The sequence below is a fragment of the Aspergillus japonicus genome, assembly GCF_003184785.1.
Source record: "Aspergillus japonicus CBS 114.51 unplaced genomic scaffold BO86scaffold_106, whole genome shotgun sequence".
In the NCBI taxonomy this organism is placed as follows: Eukaryota; Fungi; Ascomycota; class Eurotiomycetes; order Eurotiales; family Aspergillaceae; genus Aspergillus; species Aspergillus japonicus.
In genome coordinates, this window is record NW_020291743.1 from 33,839 (window position 1) to 48,377 (window position 14,539).

Consider the following 14,539-nt stretch of genomic DNA (forward strand, 5'->3'; position numbering starts at 1 on the left):
TATGGCTGCAGGTACTGACTGTACCTCTGCGCTTTCACGGATACATAGAATGGTGGGTTACTTCGTGTGATGGATTATATGTGTGCTGAGTACCTGGATGTTTGTACTTGGAGTTTAACTAGTGCTTGATGTCTGCTTTCATGCTGACATAGTTTGTGCAGAATTCTCTTGGGCGATTGATGCAAGCTACATTCCTCCGTGAAAGAGCTGGCAGCGAGGAATGTATCTGCTTTGGCTGCAGGACTGGGAGTCTCGGTAGAGCCAGCCAGCCAGCCAGCCAGCCTTCTAGCAGTACGCCCAGAATCGTGCAAGTCACTGCTCTGAAGCACATCTCGAGTTTTCGGCAAGCTAGGATCACTTCCTCCGATTGTACTCGATAGAGCTGCTTGTGGGACGGAGGGCCACTGCGATGCGACTCTGAGCTGAGCAGCATGTGCGTCACAGCCCCTCATCACCAGTGACACATTCCCGGGTCTGACATGCAGACCTTCAACTGCCAGGTTCTTGACATCCAGACTCCGTCAGTTCTTCATTCCCAGAAAACACAAGCGAAGCAGGCCAGTGGTGCAGGCACTCGAAACGGTCTCTTTGCAGATCAATCGTTGCTCAATCGAGAGCTGAAATCTCTCAGCCGGCAACCTGGTGCCAACAATCCGAGACTCGAGCCCAGCGCATGACCTCCATTGTTGCAAGGCCATAGGTCGGACGAGCTGCAACACACCCCTCTCCCCCTCTCATGCAGTCAACTCCCGGGACCAACGCAGCAATAATGTTGTGCAACATCCACATCCTCCAAAAGAACTCCGCACGACTTTGAGATTCTGCCACCGCCCGGGGCATGGGGGCCCCCCCCCCCCCCCCCCCCCCCGGAAAAATGAAGGGTCAATCATAATAAAGCCGCCCGCTTTCGCTCCTCCTCCGCCGACCCCTCATCTTCTCCTTCAGCTTTCCCGCCCCCCTTATCGTCCTCAGTGCAGTTAACCTTCATAATGAGCGCCACGGCAACTGTCACCGAGACGTCAAGAATCACGGCGGAGAACGTCGCGACTCTCTTCCCCGAGGTCGACACTTCGCTCGCTCGTGAGGTTCTCCCGACTGCGACCAGTGCTGCCGCCGCTGGGTCCAGCGACGATCTGGCCGGCTACGATGAGGAACAAGTTCGTTTGATGGATGAGGTGTGCATTGTGCTGGATAAAGACGACAAGCCTATTGGTAGTGCCAGCAAGAAGGCCTGTAAGTTTTTGCTCCCAGAGCTTCAGTATTTAGGGGGGGGGACAACAGCGGTGGCGTTTGCCGCTTATTTCCTTGTCTTTTCCCTCATCCAAAGACCTGTGCATGGCCTACGTCTCATTTCAGATCGCTGACAATGTAATGCTCGCATCAACCAGGCCATCTGATGACGAACATCGACCGCGGCCTGCTGCACCGCGCCTTCTCGGTCTTCCTCTTCGACTCCAACAACCGCCTGCTCCTGCAACAGCGCGCCACCGAGAAGATCACATTCCCGGACATGTGGACGAACACCTGCTGCTCGCATCCGCTGGGCATCCCCGGCGAGACGGGCTCGGAGCTGGACGCGGCGATTCTGGGTGTCAAGCGCGCGGCGCAGCGCAAGTTGGATCAGGAGCTGGGCATCAAAGCGGAGCAGGTGCCGTTGGACAAGTTCGAGTTCTTCACCCGCATCCACTACAAGGCGCCCAGCGATGGCAAGTGGGGCGAGCATGAGAGTACGTTCCCTTTTATTGTTGGTGTTGTGGCATGAAAGCTTACAGGACCGCCAAAACTCTAGTCGACTACATCCTCTTCATCCAAGCCGACGTCGACCTGAACATCAACCCCAACGAGATCCGCGACACCTGCTATGTCTCGGCCGAGGAGCTGAAGCAGATGTTCGAGAAGCCCGGCCTCAAGTTCACGCCCTGGTTCAAGCTGATCTGCAACTCGATGCTGTTCGAGTGGTGGAGCCACCTCGGCTCGGCGTCGTTGGAGGCCTACAAGAATGAGAGGGGGATTCGTCGCATGTAGGGGGTGGCGGAGGTTCCGGTTGATTTAGTTTGCTCTCATACATATCTTAATATCCCCTGTTTCGTCGTTGCTGCTGTGCTCATCGTGGGCGAAAACCTTGACCTGATTTCTTCAATGTGTCTCATTTATTCCCCTTTCTTTCATAACTACATGGCTAGCGTTTCGATGCTCGAAATCGATTCTCAAGTTTATCAAAGCAGTCACCAATATGTGATTTTGATGCTTCAGAATGACAAAATATCAAGGCGCTCGCTTGTGTCGTACGTATCATAAGTCGGTTAGTCTTTGCCCTTGACCTACACCTACCTATCCTCCTCCCTCTTGGCTGCGCACTGGAGATTGTGCATAATCCACAACACCCACAACCTCAACCCCCTCCCCCCCCATTTCCCCTCAAACCATTCCCGACAAAAAAATCACCGGGAAGTCTTCGCATCCGTCGCCAAGAACAACACGCAACAGCCCAAGATCACCGTCCCGACCACCGTAAACATCACCTGGGTCTTCCATCCGCTCTGCACCAGCGCCGCCTGCTGGCTGTACTTGCGGACCGTGCGGATATAGTTCGCGAACCCCGTCACCAAACACGTCAGGCTGAGCAGCCAGAACACGATCCCCAGCGGCAGCGCCATGCGCCGCTCCAGCCCCGTCGGCGGCGTCTGGAAGTGGAAGGAGATGATGATCGCGATCGCCACGACGCCCAGGTACATGGCCAGGCGCAGCCAGGAGAGGAAGGTGCGCTCGTTGGCGCAGTGGTCGCGCGCGTCCGAGGTCTGGTTCTCGAAGAGGAGGGCGCCGCAGTAGGGCTTTGCGAGGAAGATGTGCCGGTCGTTGGGGAGGGGGCTTTTTTTTTGTGGGAGATTAGTTGGGGTTGGGGTTGGGGTTGGGGGATGGGGGATGGGGGATGGGTTTTTTTTTTGGAAGGGGACTGACTTGTTGGCGGAGATGGGGGTTGCGTTGGCGGGGTTGATTAGGGGGTTGTATGGGGGCTTGGGGGGGTGATGTTGGGTTGTTGTGGTTGTTGTTGTTGTCATTGTTGCGTTGTGTATATGTGTCTCTCTGTGTGTGATGCTAGGTGAGGCGGTTTGTGCTTGTTGTATGGTATAGCAATGTGTAACTGTATGTGTGCTGCATCACGTCTGGATCGAATATTCACAGCTGGATTCCCAAAACTGCGCAGGCCAACTACTTGCGACCTTGACTCGCTTCGGCTGGGTGCTTCTCATGGCTGAGACGTCGGACTCTGGGTTTTCTCTTTGAGAACTCGAACAGTGCTGGAAAAAGGGTCCGGTGACAGCCAAGGCTCTGTACTAGTGATGGCTAGTGATGCATCTCAGCACGTGATTCAATGCTCGGCGCAACCCGGGGCAGAATGATGTCATGGCGGGTTGTCTTGCGAACTTGGTGTCGCACCTGTCTGAATTCTGATCGCCGAGCTTCTCAGAAGGTGCTGGAGGAATCCTTCCTCTGTTTTGACACCTGATCGACCCGGTCCTCAGTCTGTCATGTTGAACTCTGAAGCTTCTGTGGATACTGTAAGAGTATCGCCGATCTCGCCCACCCCTCTTCCCTCGGCTGGACCATCTTCTTTGGGATCCCGCCCAATTGCATGGGCTGATGGCTGGTACGCACGGGTTAGTCATTCTCCTATCAGTCAATGCGGGGGCTAATCAATCCCGACTACTCCGTTTCTGGTAATCAGAGGGAGTGGAACTGAAAACAGTGATATGAGACTTTTGTTCCAACGATTGCTCAATTTCACCTTCATCCACTCAGGACAAGAAGTGGTGAATGATATCCTCTGATTGAATCCGATTGAATGTCCCTATCAAAAAGGAAGCAATGGGAATGAAAGGACACGAGGTGAGTCACGTCGAGGGAAGCTGGAGATGATGCCAAAGATAAGGTAAGGTAAGTAAGAGACCCGCAAGCCACCATACGGGGCACTTCTCACACCATGACCCAATCGCTGACGCCGCAAATTTTGCTGCTCGCTGCTAGACCTTCCGAAATTGTCCAATCGCCAGAGACGATAAAAGCGTCGCCCCCCATCCAACTATCCGAGTCGCTCAGTCGCTCTTCAGTCTTAAACAATTCCCCTCCTTGCTTGAATCCAGTGCCTTATTCCCTCCGGAAGTCCTTTGCTGCGGCTTTCGGCAAACCATGCAGCATTGCTCCTTACCGTAGTTTCCATCTATAAACCTCCAACTTCCCCCCCTCCGCAGCTCCCGCCGACCTCTTATCCGAGAAATCATGACTCCGAGCGATTCCGATCTTCACTCCCCCAGAATGTCGGATGAGCACCACTACCTATCTCGCTCGCCGCTCGCGCGGTCCGCAATTGCGCGCGACCTGGAGGACTACGCCGACGACGAAGGCTCCATGCTCACAACCGACGATGACGATGATGCCTCGGAGACCTCAACCATTCGCGCAATCGGCAGTCAGCCCGGCACCCGAGCCCATTCCCTGGCCGGCTCGTACCAACGGCCCAGCTACTTCACCACCGTCTCGCGCGCCACTGTCGTTCCCTATCGCCCGGAGCAGGAGGGCCTGACCCGCCGCGAACGCGACCAGGCCATCGAGGACGAGCGGAATCTCCTCACGGACAACCATTTCATCGAGCCGTCACGCAAGAAGTCCCGTCGCTCGGCTTCGGAGTCTGCGCCGTCCACGGAAGAGACCGCGCTCCTGGGTGGGGAGGGATCTTCGCGGGCGCCGCAGTACGATTCCGTGGACTCCGAGGAGATCGACCGGAAGTGGGAGGAGGCCGTCACCGCGGGGCTCATCCAGACAACGTGGAAGCGCGAAGCTCAGGTCATTGGCAAGAATGCGGCGCCCTTGGTTTTCACCTTCCTGCTTCAATACTCCCTGACGGTGGCTAGCATTTTCACCCTCGGGCACTTGGGGAAGAAGGAGCTGGGCGCTGTCAGTCTGGCGAGTATGAGCGCCAATATCACGGGTTATGCTAGTAGGTCTCGAAGTCAGGCCGGTTGTATTCGCTTTTTCATAGCGCTAATTTGATTTGCCGTGTACAGTCTACCAGGGATTGGCTACCAGTCTCGATACCCTCTGCGCCCAAGCTTACGGCTCTGGAAAGAAGAAGCTGGTGGGCTTGCAGATGCAGAAGATGGTCTTCTTCCTGTGGACCATCTCCATTCCTATCGTCATTCTCTGGTTTTTCGCGGATAAGGTCCTGGTCAGGATTGTGCCGGAGAGGGAAGTGGCTGAGCTTGCTGGGTTGTATCTGAAGGTGGTCGCACTGGGTGCGCCGGGATATGCCTGTTTTGAGAGCGGGAAGCGGTTCGTGCAGGCGCAGGGTCTGTTCTCCGCTTCTCTCTACGTCCTCCTGGTCTGCGCTCCTCTCAATGCAGTGATGAACTACGTGTTCGTCTGGCAGTTTGGGTGGGGCTTTGTTGGAGCCCCCATCGCCGTGGCCATCACGGATAACCTGATGCCGCTCTTCCTGTTTCTGTACGTGTACTTTGTTGCGGGATCCGAATGCTGGAACGGTGTAACCAGAAGGGCGCTGCGCAACTGGGGTCCCATGATCAAGCTCGCTCTTCCCGGTCTCCTGATGGTCGAGGCTGAGTGTCTGGCCTTCGAGGTCCTCACGCTGGCTTCTTCGTATCTCGGAACCACCCCCTTGGCCGCACAGTCCATCCTGTCGACCATCTCCAGCATCACCTTCCAGATCCCCTTCCCTGTCTCCATCTCTGGAAGCACTCGTGTGGCGAACTTGATTGGCGCTACCCTTGTCAACGCCGCCAAAACCTCTGCCAAGGTCACCATGGTCGGGGCCGTGATCGTCGGACTTCTCAATATGCTCCTCCTCTCCTCGCTGCGCTACTACATCCCTCGCCTGTTCACGTCGGAGGAGGAGGTCATCGAATTGGTTGCGCAGGTGCTGCCTCTCTGCGCCGCGTTCCAGCTCTTCGATGCCCTCGCAGCCAACTGCAATGGTATCCTCCGAGGCATCGGGCGGCAGGAGATCGGCGGGTACGTGCAACTCTTCTGCTACTATGCTATCGCCATGCCCATCAGTTTCGGGACCACGTTTGCTCTGGACTGGGGTCTCTTCGGACTCTGGAGTGGCGTGGCCCTTGCCCTGATGCTCGTCTCCATCATTGAGGGGTTCTTCCTCACTCAGACCAACTGGAACCGCTCCGTGGAGGATGCCCTGAAGCGGAACTCCATGACTTGAATTTATTGTTCCTTGTTCCCGACGAATGATGACAGCCATGATGTTTTGATGATTTTTAGCTTTCCCTTTGGATGGGTGCGGTATATAAGTACTGTACATATATGGGAGGCGGCATCGTTTTTTTTTTTTTTTTTTAAAAAGTTTCGACCAACTCACGACGACCCTTTGCAAGCGGACTGAGATTGTGATGTGTATATGTTGTATTTGCTAGGTGTGTTAGATTAGTTCTGATCGTACCAAGGCCCCAAATCGGCCAATATCGTTATGTCAATACAGTATGGTGACCCAATCAATCCACCCGGGGCAATGTAAATCATTCATTAAAGGAACCGATTCTTTTTCATATTCATCAATAACGCGCAAATCGTACATGCAAACAAACCCCCCCCCCCCCAGACCACAAGGAGCCTAATACTCCAGAATCGCCCAGGTCTGCTCATCCACCGTCGAGAAGATCACCCCGGCCGTCAACAGCTCATCGCCAGCCCTAGCGACATCGGGCATGGGCAGACTCAACTTAGCAGCGATCAACTGCGCATGCAACCCCTCGTTACTCTGCGGCTCCGTCTTGAGCAGGTTAAACACGCGTCTGGCCACGGGACTCATCGCCGGCAACGCCCGCCCACCACTATTATAATCCTCCACCCCGCCCATCGACGCATCTGCCCCAGCCCCGGCCCCGGCACCAGAACCTCCCGCACCCCCCTGCCCGGAAGCACTATTCACCGCGGGCCCCTTGGTGAAAAACAGATGCACGGCCGCGGCCTCCAGCAGATGGACGTGCACCTCGTTGATATCCTTGACCGCGCGCACGCAATGCGCCCCGACGAAGCGCTTGTTCCCGAACGACTTCAGCTTCCCGAACACCTTGGCGTAGCCGTCGACCTCGGGCTGGGATTTGCTCCCGGCGGACTTTCCGGCATGCTCGTCCGTCTCCATGCTGTCGCCCCCGGCCGACGACGAGTCGATCCACTGCTTCACTTCGATCTCGCCGGTGCCGTCGTCGATCTTATACGTCACGTTCGTGCTCTGCGAGCTGATGTTCCGCACCTGGCCGATGAAGCACACGCTCGCTGCCTCGGCGGAGTCGATCTGGTAGCCCGCTTCCGGGTAGGGTTGCGTTGCGTCCAGCGCTTGTTTGATCGTTATCGGGCGGAGGGTGGCGTTGTTGTAGTCGCCCTATTCCTTTGGGATCAGTATTGGGTGGGCGTACGGGTGACTGGTCGCAGGAAGAAGGAAGGGAAGGGGGCTTGTAGGCTTGACTTTACCTTTCCGCCCGAGGGACTGTTGTTCATCTCGCCGGGCATGAAGCCTCCTCCGCCTCCGCCGCCTCCACCGCTACCGCCGTAGCTGGTGTTGTAATTGTTGTAGCCGCTGTCTGAGATTTCCAAGGAAAATTGTTAGCTGGGTGCCGGCCACGGGGGGGGAACTGCTGGGGAAAGAAAAGCTGGGGAATGTGGTAGAGGCGGAAGAGTGGTGGGTGCAGAAGGTCAACAGATCGTAGATGTGAGCTTACCCATTATATAGTGTGTTGCTTGGGGGTATCTTTAAAAATTTGGAAGTTGGATGGTTCAGCTTATCCTTATTCACTGCACTTGATGACGGAAGTGTTCATGGCATTTTGCCGTTTCGGGACGTGTTGGAGGACGCGTCGCGGCGGGCGTTTGGCTGGATTTGCACTGTTTGACTGGTTTGTCGGGCGACGGTTCGATCCCGCTTGCTTCACCGCCTTGGACATTTTCCCCGGCCCAGACAGAAAAAAAAAATATGTTTGCGAGAGAAACAAGAGGCCAAACCGCATACAAGCGCGGTGACAGACACAAAAAAATGGCCCCTCGCGCTGCTTCCCCTGCTCTGTCGGAGAATGAATTCGACATCACCAATGCGCTGTTCCAGCATGATAGCGATTCCGAGATCGAGCAAGTCCCGCACAAGAAGGCCAAGCGCCAACCCCCGAAGGCGGCCGCGCCGCAGCAACTGGATTTCCTAGGCGGCACCCACGACGACAACGACGACGGCGAAGATGACGAGGCGTTCATTGCAGAGAGACAGGCGTCGGCCAACCGGAAGGGCTCGAATCTCAAGGGCCGCACGGTCAAGAAGGGTGGTGGTTTCCAGGCGATGGGACTGAATGCGAACCTGCTGAAGGCGATCACCCGGAAGGGTTTCTCGGTGCCGACGCCCATCCAGCGCAAGACGATCCCCGTCATCATGGACGACCAGGATGTGGTGGGCATGGCGCGCACGGGTTCCGGCAAAACGGCCGCCTTCGTCATCCCCATGATCGAGAAGCTCAAGAGCCACAGCACCATGGTCGGCTCCCGCGCGCTGATCATGTCGCCCTCGCGTGAGCTGGCGCTGCAGACCCTGAAGGTCGTCAAGGAGCTCGGCAAGGGCACCGACCTCAAGTCCGTGCTGCTGGTCGGCGGTGACAGCCTCGAGGAGCAGTTCTCCATGATGGCCGGCAACCCGGACATCGTCATCGCCACCCCCGGTCGCTTCCTGCACCTGAAGGTCGAGATGAACCTGGACATGTCGAGTATCCGCTACGTGGTCTTCGACGAGGCCGATCGCCTCTTCGAGATGGGTTTCGCCGCCCAGCTGACCGAGATTCTGCACGGCCTGCCCCAGAACCGCCAGACCCTGCTGTTCTCCGCCACCCTGCCCAAGTCGCTCGTTGAGTTCGCCCGCGCCGGTCTGCAGGACCCGACGCTCATCCGTCTGGACACCGAGAGCAAGATCTCGCCGGATCTGCAGAATGTGTTCTTCTCCGTCAAGTCCGGCGACAAGGAGGGCGCGCTGCTCTACATCCTCCACGAGGTGATCAAGATGCCCACGGGCCCCACCGAGGCGGCCCGGCGCCAGAAGGAGGACGAGAAGAAGCCCTTCAAGGACCGCAAGCGCAAGCGATCGGCGATGGATAAAGCCATTAACACGAGAGAATCCCCCACCAAACACTCCACCATCGTCTTCGCTGCCACGAAACACCACGTCGACTTCCTGTACTCGCTCCTCTGCGAGGCCGGCTTCGCCACCTCCTACGTCTACGGTTCCCTCGACCAGACCGCCCGTAAGATCCAGGTCCAGAATTTCCGGTCGGGCATCTCGAACATCCTCGTTGTGACGGACGTCGCCGCCCGCGGTATCGATATCCCCATTCTCGCCAACGTCATCAACTACGACTTCCCCTCGCAGGCCAAGATTTTCGTCCACCGCGTCGGTCGTACCGCCCGTGCCGGCCGGACCGGTTGGAGTTACAGTCTGGTCCGGGACCAGGACGCGCCCTACCTGCTGGACCTGCAGCTCTTCCTCGGGCGGCGGCTCGTGCTGGGCCGCGAGTTCGGGGATCAGGTCAACTACGCCGAGGACGTCGTCGTCGGCAGCCTGCCCCGGGACGGCCTGTCGCAGAACTGCGAGTGGGCCGCCAAGGTGGTCGAGGACTCCACGGACATCGCCAACCAGCGCGCGGTCGCCGCCAAGGGTGAGAAGCTGTACATGCGCACGCGCAACGCCGCCGCCCTCGAGAGCGCCAAGCGCGCCAAGCAGGTGGTCGCCTCGGACAACTGGGCGGCCACCCACCCGCTGTTCAGCGACGAGACCACGCAGCTGGAGGCCGAGCGCGAGAAGATGCTGGCCCGCATCGGCGGCTACCGGCCCACGGAGACGATCTTCGAGGTGAACAACCGCCGCAGCGGCAAGCCCGAGAACGAGGAGGCCCTCAGCACCATCCGCCGCGTGCGCACGACGCTCGACTCGAAGAAGAAGCGCCAGGCGCAAGCCGAAGAGCAGTCCGAGTTCGCCGAGGACGCCGTCACCGGCGGCGGCGGCGCCGCGGGTGATGGCAGCGACGACGACGAGGCCGTCGGCAACGATGCCTTCGACGACGAAGATGAAGCCACCGGCATCCCCGACAACATGTCCATGGCCTCGGAATCCGACCTGGAAGTCACCTTCTCCGCCTACGGCAGCAACAAAGACAACAACAAGGACAAAACAGCCAGCAACGCAGCCTCCTTCCAGAACCCAGACTACTTCATGTCCTACACGCCAACCAACATCAACCTGGCCGAGGACCGCGCGTACGGGGTGCACTCGGGCACGAACGCCAACTTCGCGCAGGCGTCGCGCGACGCCGCCATGGACCTGCTGGGCGACGAGGGCAGCCGCGGGTTCGGCGAGCCGCGCACCCTGATGCGCTGGGACAAGCGCCACAAGAAGTACGTCGCGCGCCAGAACGACGAGGACGGCTCCAAGGGCACCCGCCTCGTGCGCGGCGAGAGCGGCGCCAAGATCGCCGCCTCCTTCCGCAGCGGCCGCTTCGACGCCTGGAAGAAGGGCAAGCGCCTCGGCCGCATGCCCCGCGTCGGCGAGGCCGAGACCCCCGGCATGTCCGCCGACCTGGACGCCGCCGGCCGTCACGGCGGCGGCAAGCGCTTCCGCCATCGCCAGGAGCGCGCCCCCAAGCGCGCCGACCCCCTGCGCGGCGACTACGAGAAGATGAAGAAGAAGAATGACGCCGCCAAGGAGCGCCAGTTCAGTAAGTTCGGGGGGGCCGCTGCCGGCGGGAAGAGTGAGATCCGGGGTACGGATGATATTCGTATCGCGCGGAAGTTGAAGCAGAAGCGTATGGAGAAGAATGCGAGGCCGTCGAGGAAGAGGTAAAGTGTCAGCTTGGCTTGCTTGTGGGCTATGGGGGCGGTTTTCTTTTTTTTTTTTTTTCTTTCTGCTACTGCATATACCATTTTGGTTTGGGACGGTTTATCATAAAAATTCTGTTTGTGCTTCTGTTTACGTGTTGTAGATACCCTACTTCAATGGTACGAGTGGGAATGATATCATGTTCGCATTATACAATTATCGTCGCGCTGGCTATAGCAATCTGTTCAGCACACGGACGGTTCTTCGTTTCATGGCACGCTTAGTATACCATCCCCATCAGAGAGCAGGGAGGCATGCCTTCTCGCTCAAAATCATCCTCCTCGGCAGTGCACGTTGCGTACGGCGGCGGCATCCCGATGCCGGCGCAGGGGAGCATGCCTTCCTTCTCCTCGTCGTCGTCGTCGTCGTCGTCGTCATCCTCGACCCCTGCGGGAGAGAGTACGTGCTCAGTATGTGAGCCGAAAGCACCGCACGGGAGAATGCCCTCTTTCATATCGTCGTCGACATCAGAGTCTTCGACCTCTGTGGTAGCGGGTGCATGCTGCGTGTGGGCCCTGAAAGCTCCGCACGGGAGGAATCCCTCCTTCTCGTCGTCGCTCTCACCCTCACTTTCAACCACTGTCCCCTTCGAGGGAAGGTGCTCCGAATGAAGCCCGATCACAGTGCAGGGCAGCATGCCTTCTCTTTCATCGTCGCCGTCGTCGTCATCGTGAACCTCGGCTGTCGTGGTCGGCTTCAGTGATATGTGCTGCGCGTGACCCCCGAAAGCACCGCACGGGAGGATTCCCTCCTGCTCATCGTCACCATTACCCATGACGACTGTCGTCCCGGTTGAAGACTGCCTCGCGTGCGCGCCGAAAGCGCCGCACGGGAGGATTCCCTCCCTGTCTTCGTCCTCGCCACTCCTCATTTGACTCGGGGCTGCATGAGCATGAGCATGCAACGCGACCGCCGCACACGGGAGAATGCCCTCCCTCTCCTCGTCATCGGTGCGGTGCACCTGGCGGGGTGTGGATACTCTCTGCAGCGCGAATCCAGCAGCGCACGGCAGGATGCCCTCTCTTTCATCGTCATCGTCATCATCAGCAGCATCATCAATCTCCTGGATTCTCACCGCAGCCTCAACCGCCACAGCTTGAACGGATACATCCGCCCCCAAATCCTCCTTGACCCCAATCGAACAGCCCTCAATCTCCTCCCACTCACTCTCCCCATCCAACAGCCCCCCCTCTTCTTCAGGCTCTACCGCACCCGCGTCCCGCACCAACCCCGCCCGCACAGCAAGAACCCTCCCCCACGCCGCCCTCGTCTCCATCCTCCCCACCCACGCCGCGACAAACGGATACGCCCTCGGCTCCAACCCCAGGGCCCCGTCCGAAGAAGCAAGACTATGAAGACCCGGTAGAAACGCCAAATCGACATGGCTACAGCGCTCGCCCACGAGCCAGGACTTGTTCGTCAGGGCGGTGTTCAGCGTTGCTAGGATGGTGTGGGTTTGGGAGTGGGAGCTGGAGCTCAGCGTCGTCTGCAGATGCAACCATTGGTTTAGGAGGTGTTTCTCCGTGGTGGTAGTGGCATGGCTTAGGAGATTTGTGCGGTCGTAGTGGTCGACGAGGTATTGGATGATCGGGTTGGCGTGGAAGAGGGTGGTTTGCGTGTTGGGGTCTGTGAGGGCTATTTTGGGGGTGATTCGTTAGCTATTGGGTGTGCGTGGGGAGCTCGGGGAGGGGCTTTGGAGAGGGTGGGTTATCTGGGGTAGGTAGGGTAGGACTGCCGAGGGTTACTTACTTGGGAGCTCTGGGGTCGATGGGATGATATTTGGTGAGCGATGTGACGGATTTTGGTGGGTGTGGATTGTATATGGGATTGCGAGTTCCTCGGCGATGGTGATTATCTACTTTCTGTTAGATTCGAAGGGCGGACAGGGTGCATTGAGGAGGGGAGGGGAATAGGTGCGTACACTCCATGCGTTGGGGTCGGTTACTATCCGTCTCCCCGTTAGTTCTGTAGATCTCTCGTGGAAGTATAGCCCGAAGGGCGGGGGGTAAACTCACCGAGGAACCGGATCTCCAGAGGTTGGACCATTGTGTCTTGTCTGTTGTGAGTTTAAGCTGTGGTGTGTGAATTCTTGAAGAAGAGAGGCTGAGAAACCGGGGGATGACTGGTTAATATAGGTAGGTAGCTGAGCTGGGTGCAGGAATGCATCTCAGCTGCATCCTGTCGGATTAGTTAGTAGTCATCGGCGGGGACCCAGTGAGGCTGTGGCCTAGTGCTCACTCAGCTGACTGACGGTAGAGACAATCTTAAAGATAAGTCTACCGTCTAACTTGCTTGGCAATGGTTATTTGCTCCTGGTGGCGAGACTCCCCTGGCTGATGTGCAGGTCAGGCCACGGGGATCGTGTCTGGTGCTTTTGTCGTGGATCGACCTACCTTGTGGGATGCTTTGCAGTGGGTCGGGATACTACCGGTAAGTTGTCGTATATTTGGGAGGGGATGGTGGTCAGGTCGGTGGGTGGGGTGCTCAGCTCCCATCTCAAACAGAATCATGGGTAGCCGAGGGGCGCAGCGCAGCTGGTGGCTGGTAGCTGGTAGCTGGTAGCTGGTAAATGGGTCCATTGATGAATGCGGAGCTGGTTTTCTTTGAGGTTGAGAAATTGATACGAGTTCGTGTTGATGGAAGTACTCGAGTCTCGGCCATTTGAGCCGAGGTTCTCCGCAGATTGGCAAATATAGTTTCATCTGTTGGCGGCATCCATGGTTGAGTCAAAGTAAATCCAGAGATTGCTATGAGATGATGGTTGAGTTGGTGATCTAGGCCCGTGCACGTTGGAGAGATTCGATAAGAGGTTGCAGCGTCACACTTGCACCTCGCAATGCCATCTGGACAAAGGCGGTTGCAATTGATAGATTCAGTAAGGTATTTGATGCTTGAATGCTTGAGAAGATGATAAGATTTACTTTTCGGATTCTTGATCTAGGCCATGATGCGTTACTAATAGCTTCCATATATCAATTGGCCGGATGGTGTAGTTGGTTATCACGTATCGTTAACACCGATAAGGTCCTGGGATCGAGCCCCAGTCTGGTCATTGCTTTTTGCTCTTTTTTTGCTTCTTGTGCTTCGGCCCCTTCAGAGAATCTCCCTCCTGCCACATGTTTGTGAGCCATTGTTGTGACGTGATTACTGCAATAATTGATCTCTCGCATTGTATATTCTTACGCGTCGCAGCAATCGCTGACGAAATGGCACCTTAAGGAGCTCATAGAAAGTCGTCACAGCAGCTTCATGACAGCAAACCTTACAGTTCAATCTGTGCACTGCGCAGGCAGCAATGACCCTACCACGGCAATGACCCTACTCCAGTATGAATGAGCACCAGAATTAGAGCGGCACGCCTCATCTCACATAAGGTAGCCACGATATCAGCCTCTATACAGGTCGATACCGTACGCCAACCCTGTGTTTTGCAAATACCGCTTCACAGGTCCGTGTTGGCAAGCAAAGGCCAGACAAGGTCGGCACCTGATCCCAGTCCCAGGCCAATTGCATGCATCGGAGAAGATGCATGCTACCAAGTAAAAGAGATGACCTCGACACGGTAGGAGAATCGACCTCGTTGTCATCCGCTCCACTAGAGTCATCGCCGAT

At 57.1% G+C, this 14,539-nt stretch overlaps 7 protein-coding genes and 1 non-coding gene across 8 annotated transcripts; 4 read left to right on the forward strand and 4 right to left on the reverse strand.

Moving 5' to 3' along the window:
• Positions 1-43: 43 nt before the first annotated feature.
• Positions 44-787, reverse strand: BO86DRAFT_393520 (uncharacterized protein). The gene has a single exon (XM_025673038.1). It carries the CDS (start codon positions 329-331, stop codon positions 119-121), a length of 213 nt encoding a protein of 70 aa, XP_025522206.1. The 5' UTR covers positions 332-787; the 3' UTR covers positions 44-118.
• Positions 788-989: 202 nt separating this feature from the next.
• idi1 (isopentenyl-diphosphate delta-isomerase IDI1) lies at positions 990-2,456 on the forward strand (the record flags this gene model as incomplete). The annotated part of the gene is made up of 3 exons (XM_025675472.1): positions 990-1,233; positions 1,389-1,727; positions 1,790-2,456. The coding sequence occupies 3 exons, from the start codon at positions 990-992 to the stop codon at positions 2,023-2,025; spliced, it is 819 nt and encodes a 272-aa protein (XP_025522207.1). The 3' UTR covers positions 2,026-2,456.
• BO86DRAFT_349669 (DUF202 domain-containing protein) lies at positions 2,148-3,526 on the reverse strand. Its single transcript, XM_025669363.1, has 2 exons — positions 2,959-3,526; positions 2,148-2,868 (listed from the first exon to the last, which is right to left on the reverse strand). Exons 1-2 carry the CDS (start codon positions 3,057-3,059, stop codon positions 2,442-2,444), a joined length of 528 nt encoding a protein of 175 aa, XP_025522208.1. The 5' UTR covers positions 3,060-3,526; the 3' UTR covers positions 2,148-2,441.
• Positions 3,527-4,314: 788 nt separating this feature from the next.
• BO86DRAFT_326060 (MATE family efflux transporter) lies at positions 4,315-6,229 on the forward strand (the record flags this gene model as incomplete). The annotated part of the gene is made up of 2 exons (XM_025668553.1): positions 4,315-4,996; positions 5,064-6,229. The coding sequence occupies 2 exons, from the start codon at positions 4,315-4,317 to the stop codon at positions 6,227-6,229; spliced, it is 1,848 nt and encodes a 615-aa protein (XP_025522209.1).
• A 390-nt stretch (positions 6,230-6,619) lies between these two features.
• BO86DRAFT_349674 (putative replication factor-a protein) lies at positions 6,620-7,842 on the reverse strand. Its single transcript, XM_025669364.1, has 3 exons — positions 7,746-7,842; positions 7,498-7,607; positions 6,620-7,408 (listed from the first exon to the last, which is right to left on the reverse strand). Exons 1-3 carry the CDS (start codon positions 7,747-7,749, stop codon positions 6,638-6,640), a joined length of 885 nt encoding a protein of 294 aa, XP_025522210.1. The 5' UTR covers positions 7,750-7,842; the 3' UTR covers positions 6,620-6,637.
• A 171-nt stretch (positions 7,843-8,013) lies between these two features.
• Positions 8,014-10,982, forward strand: BO86DRAFT_349677 (ATP-dependent RNA helicase DBP10). Its single transcript, XM_025669365.1, has one exon. The coding sequence runs from the start codon at positions 8,057-8,059 to the stop codon at positions 10,889-10,891; it is 2,835 nt and encodes a 944-aa protein (XP_025522211.1). The 5' UTR covers positions 8,014-8,056; the 3' UTR covers positions 10,892-10,982.
• A 71-nt stretch (positions 10,983-11,053) lies between these two features.
• On the reverse strand, positions 11,054-12,999 carry BO86DRAFT_393526 (glutathione S-transferase family protein). The gene is made up of 4 exons (XM_025673039.1): positions 12,943-12,999; positions 12,849-12,871; positions 12,677-12,782; positions 11,054-12,562 (listed from the first exon to the last, which is right to left on the reverse strand). The coding sequence occupies exons 1-4, from the start codon at positions 12,971-12,973 to the stop codon at positions 11,148-11,150; spliced, it is 1,575 nt and encodes a 524-aa protein (XP_025522212.1). The 5' UTR covers positions 12,974-12,999; the 3' UTR covers positions 11,054-11,147.
• Positions 13,000-13,905: 906 nt separating this feature from the next.
• Positions 13,906-13,979, forward strand: BO86DRAFT_t303. The gene has a single exon. It is a non-coding gene; the product is annotated as a tRNA-Val (tRNA).
• The last annotated feature ends 560 nt before the right edge of the window (positions 13,980-14,539 follow it).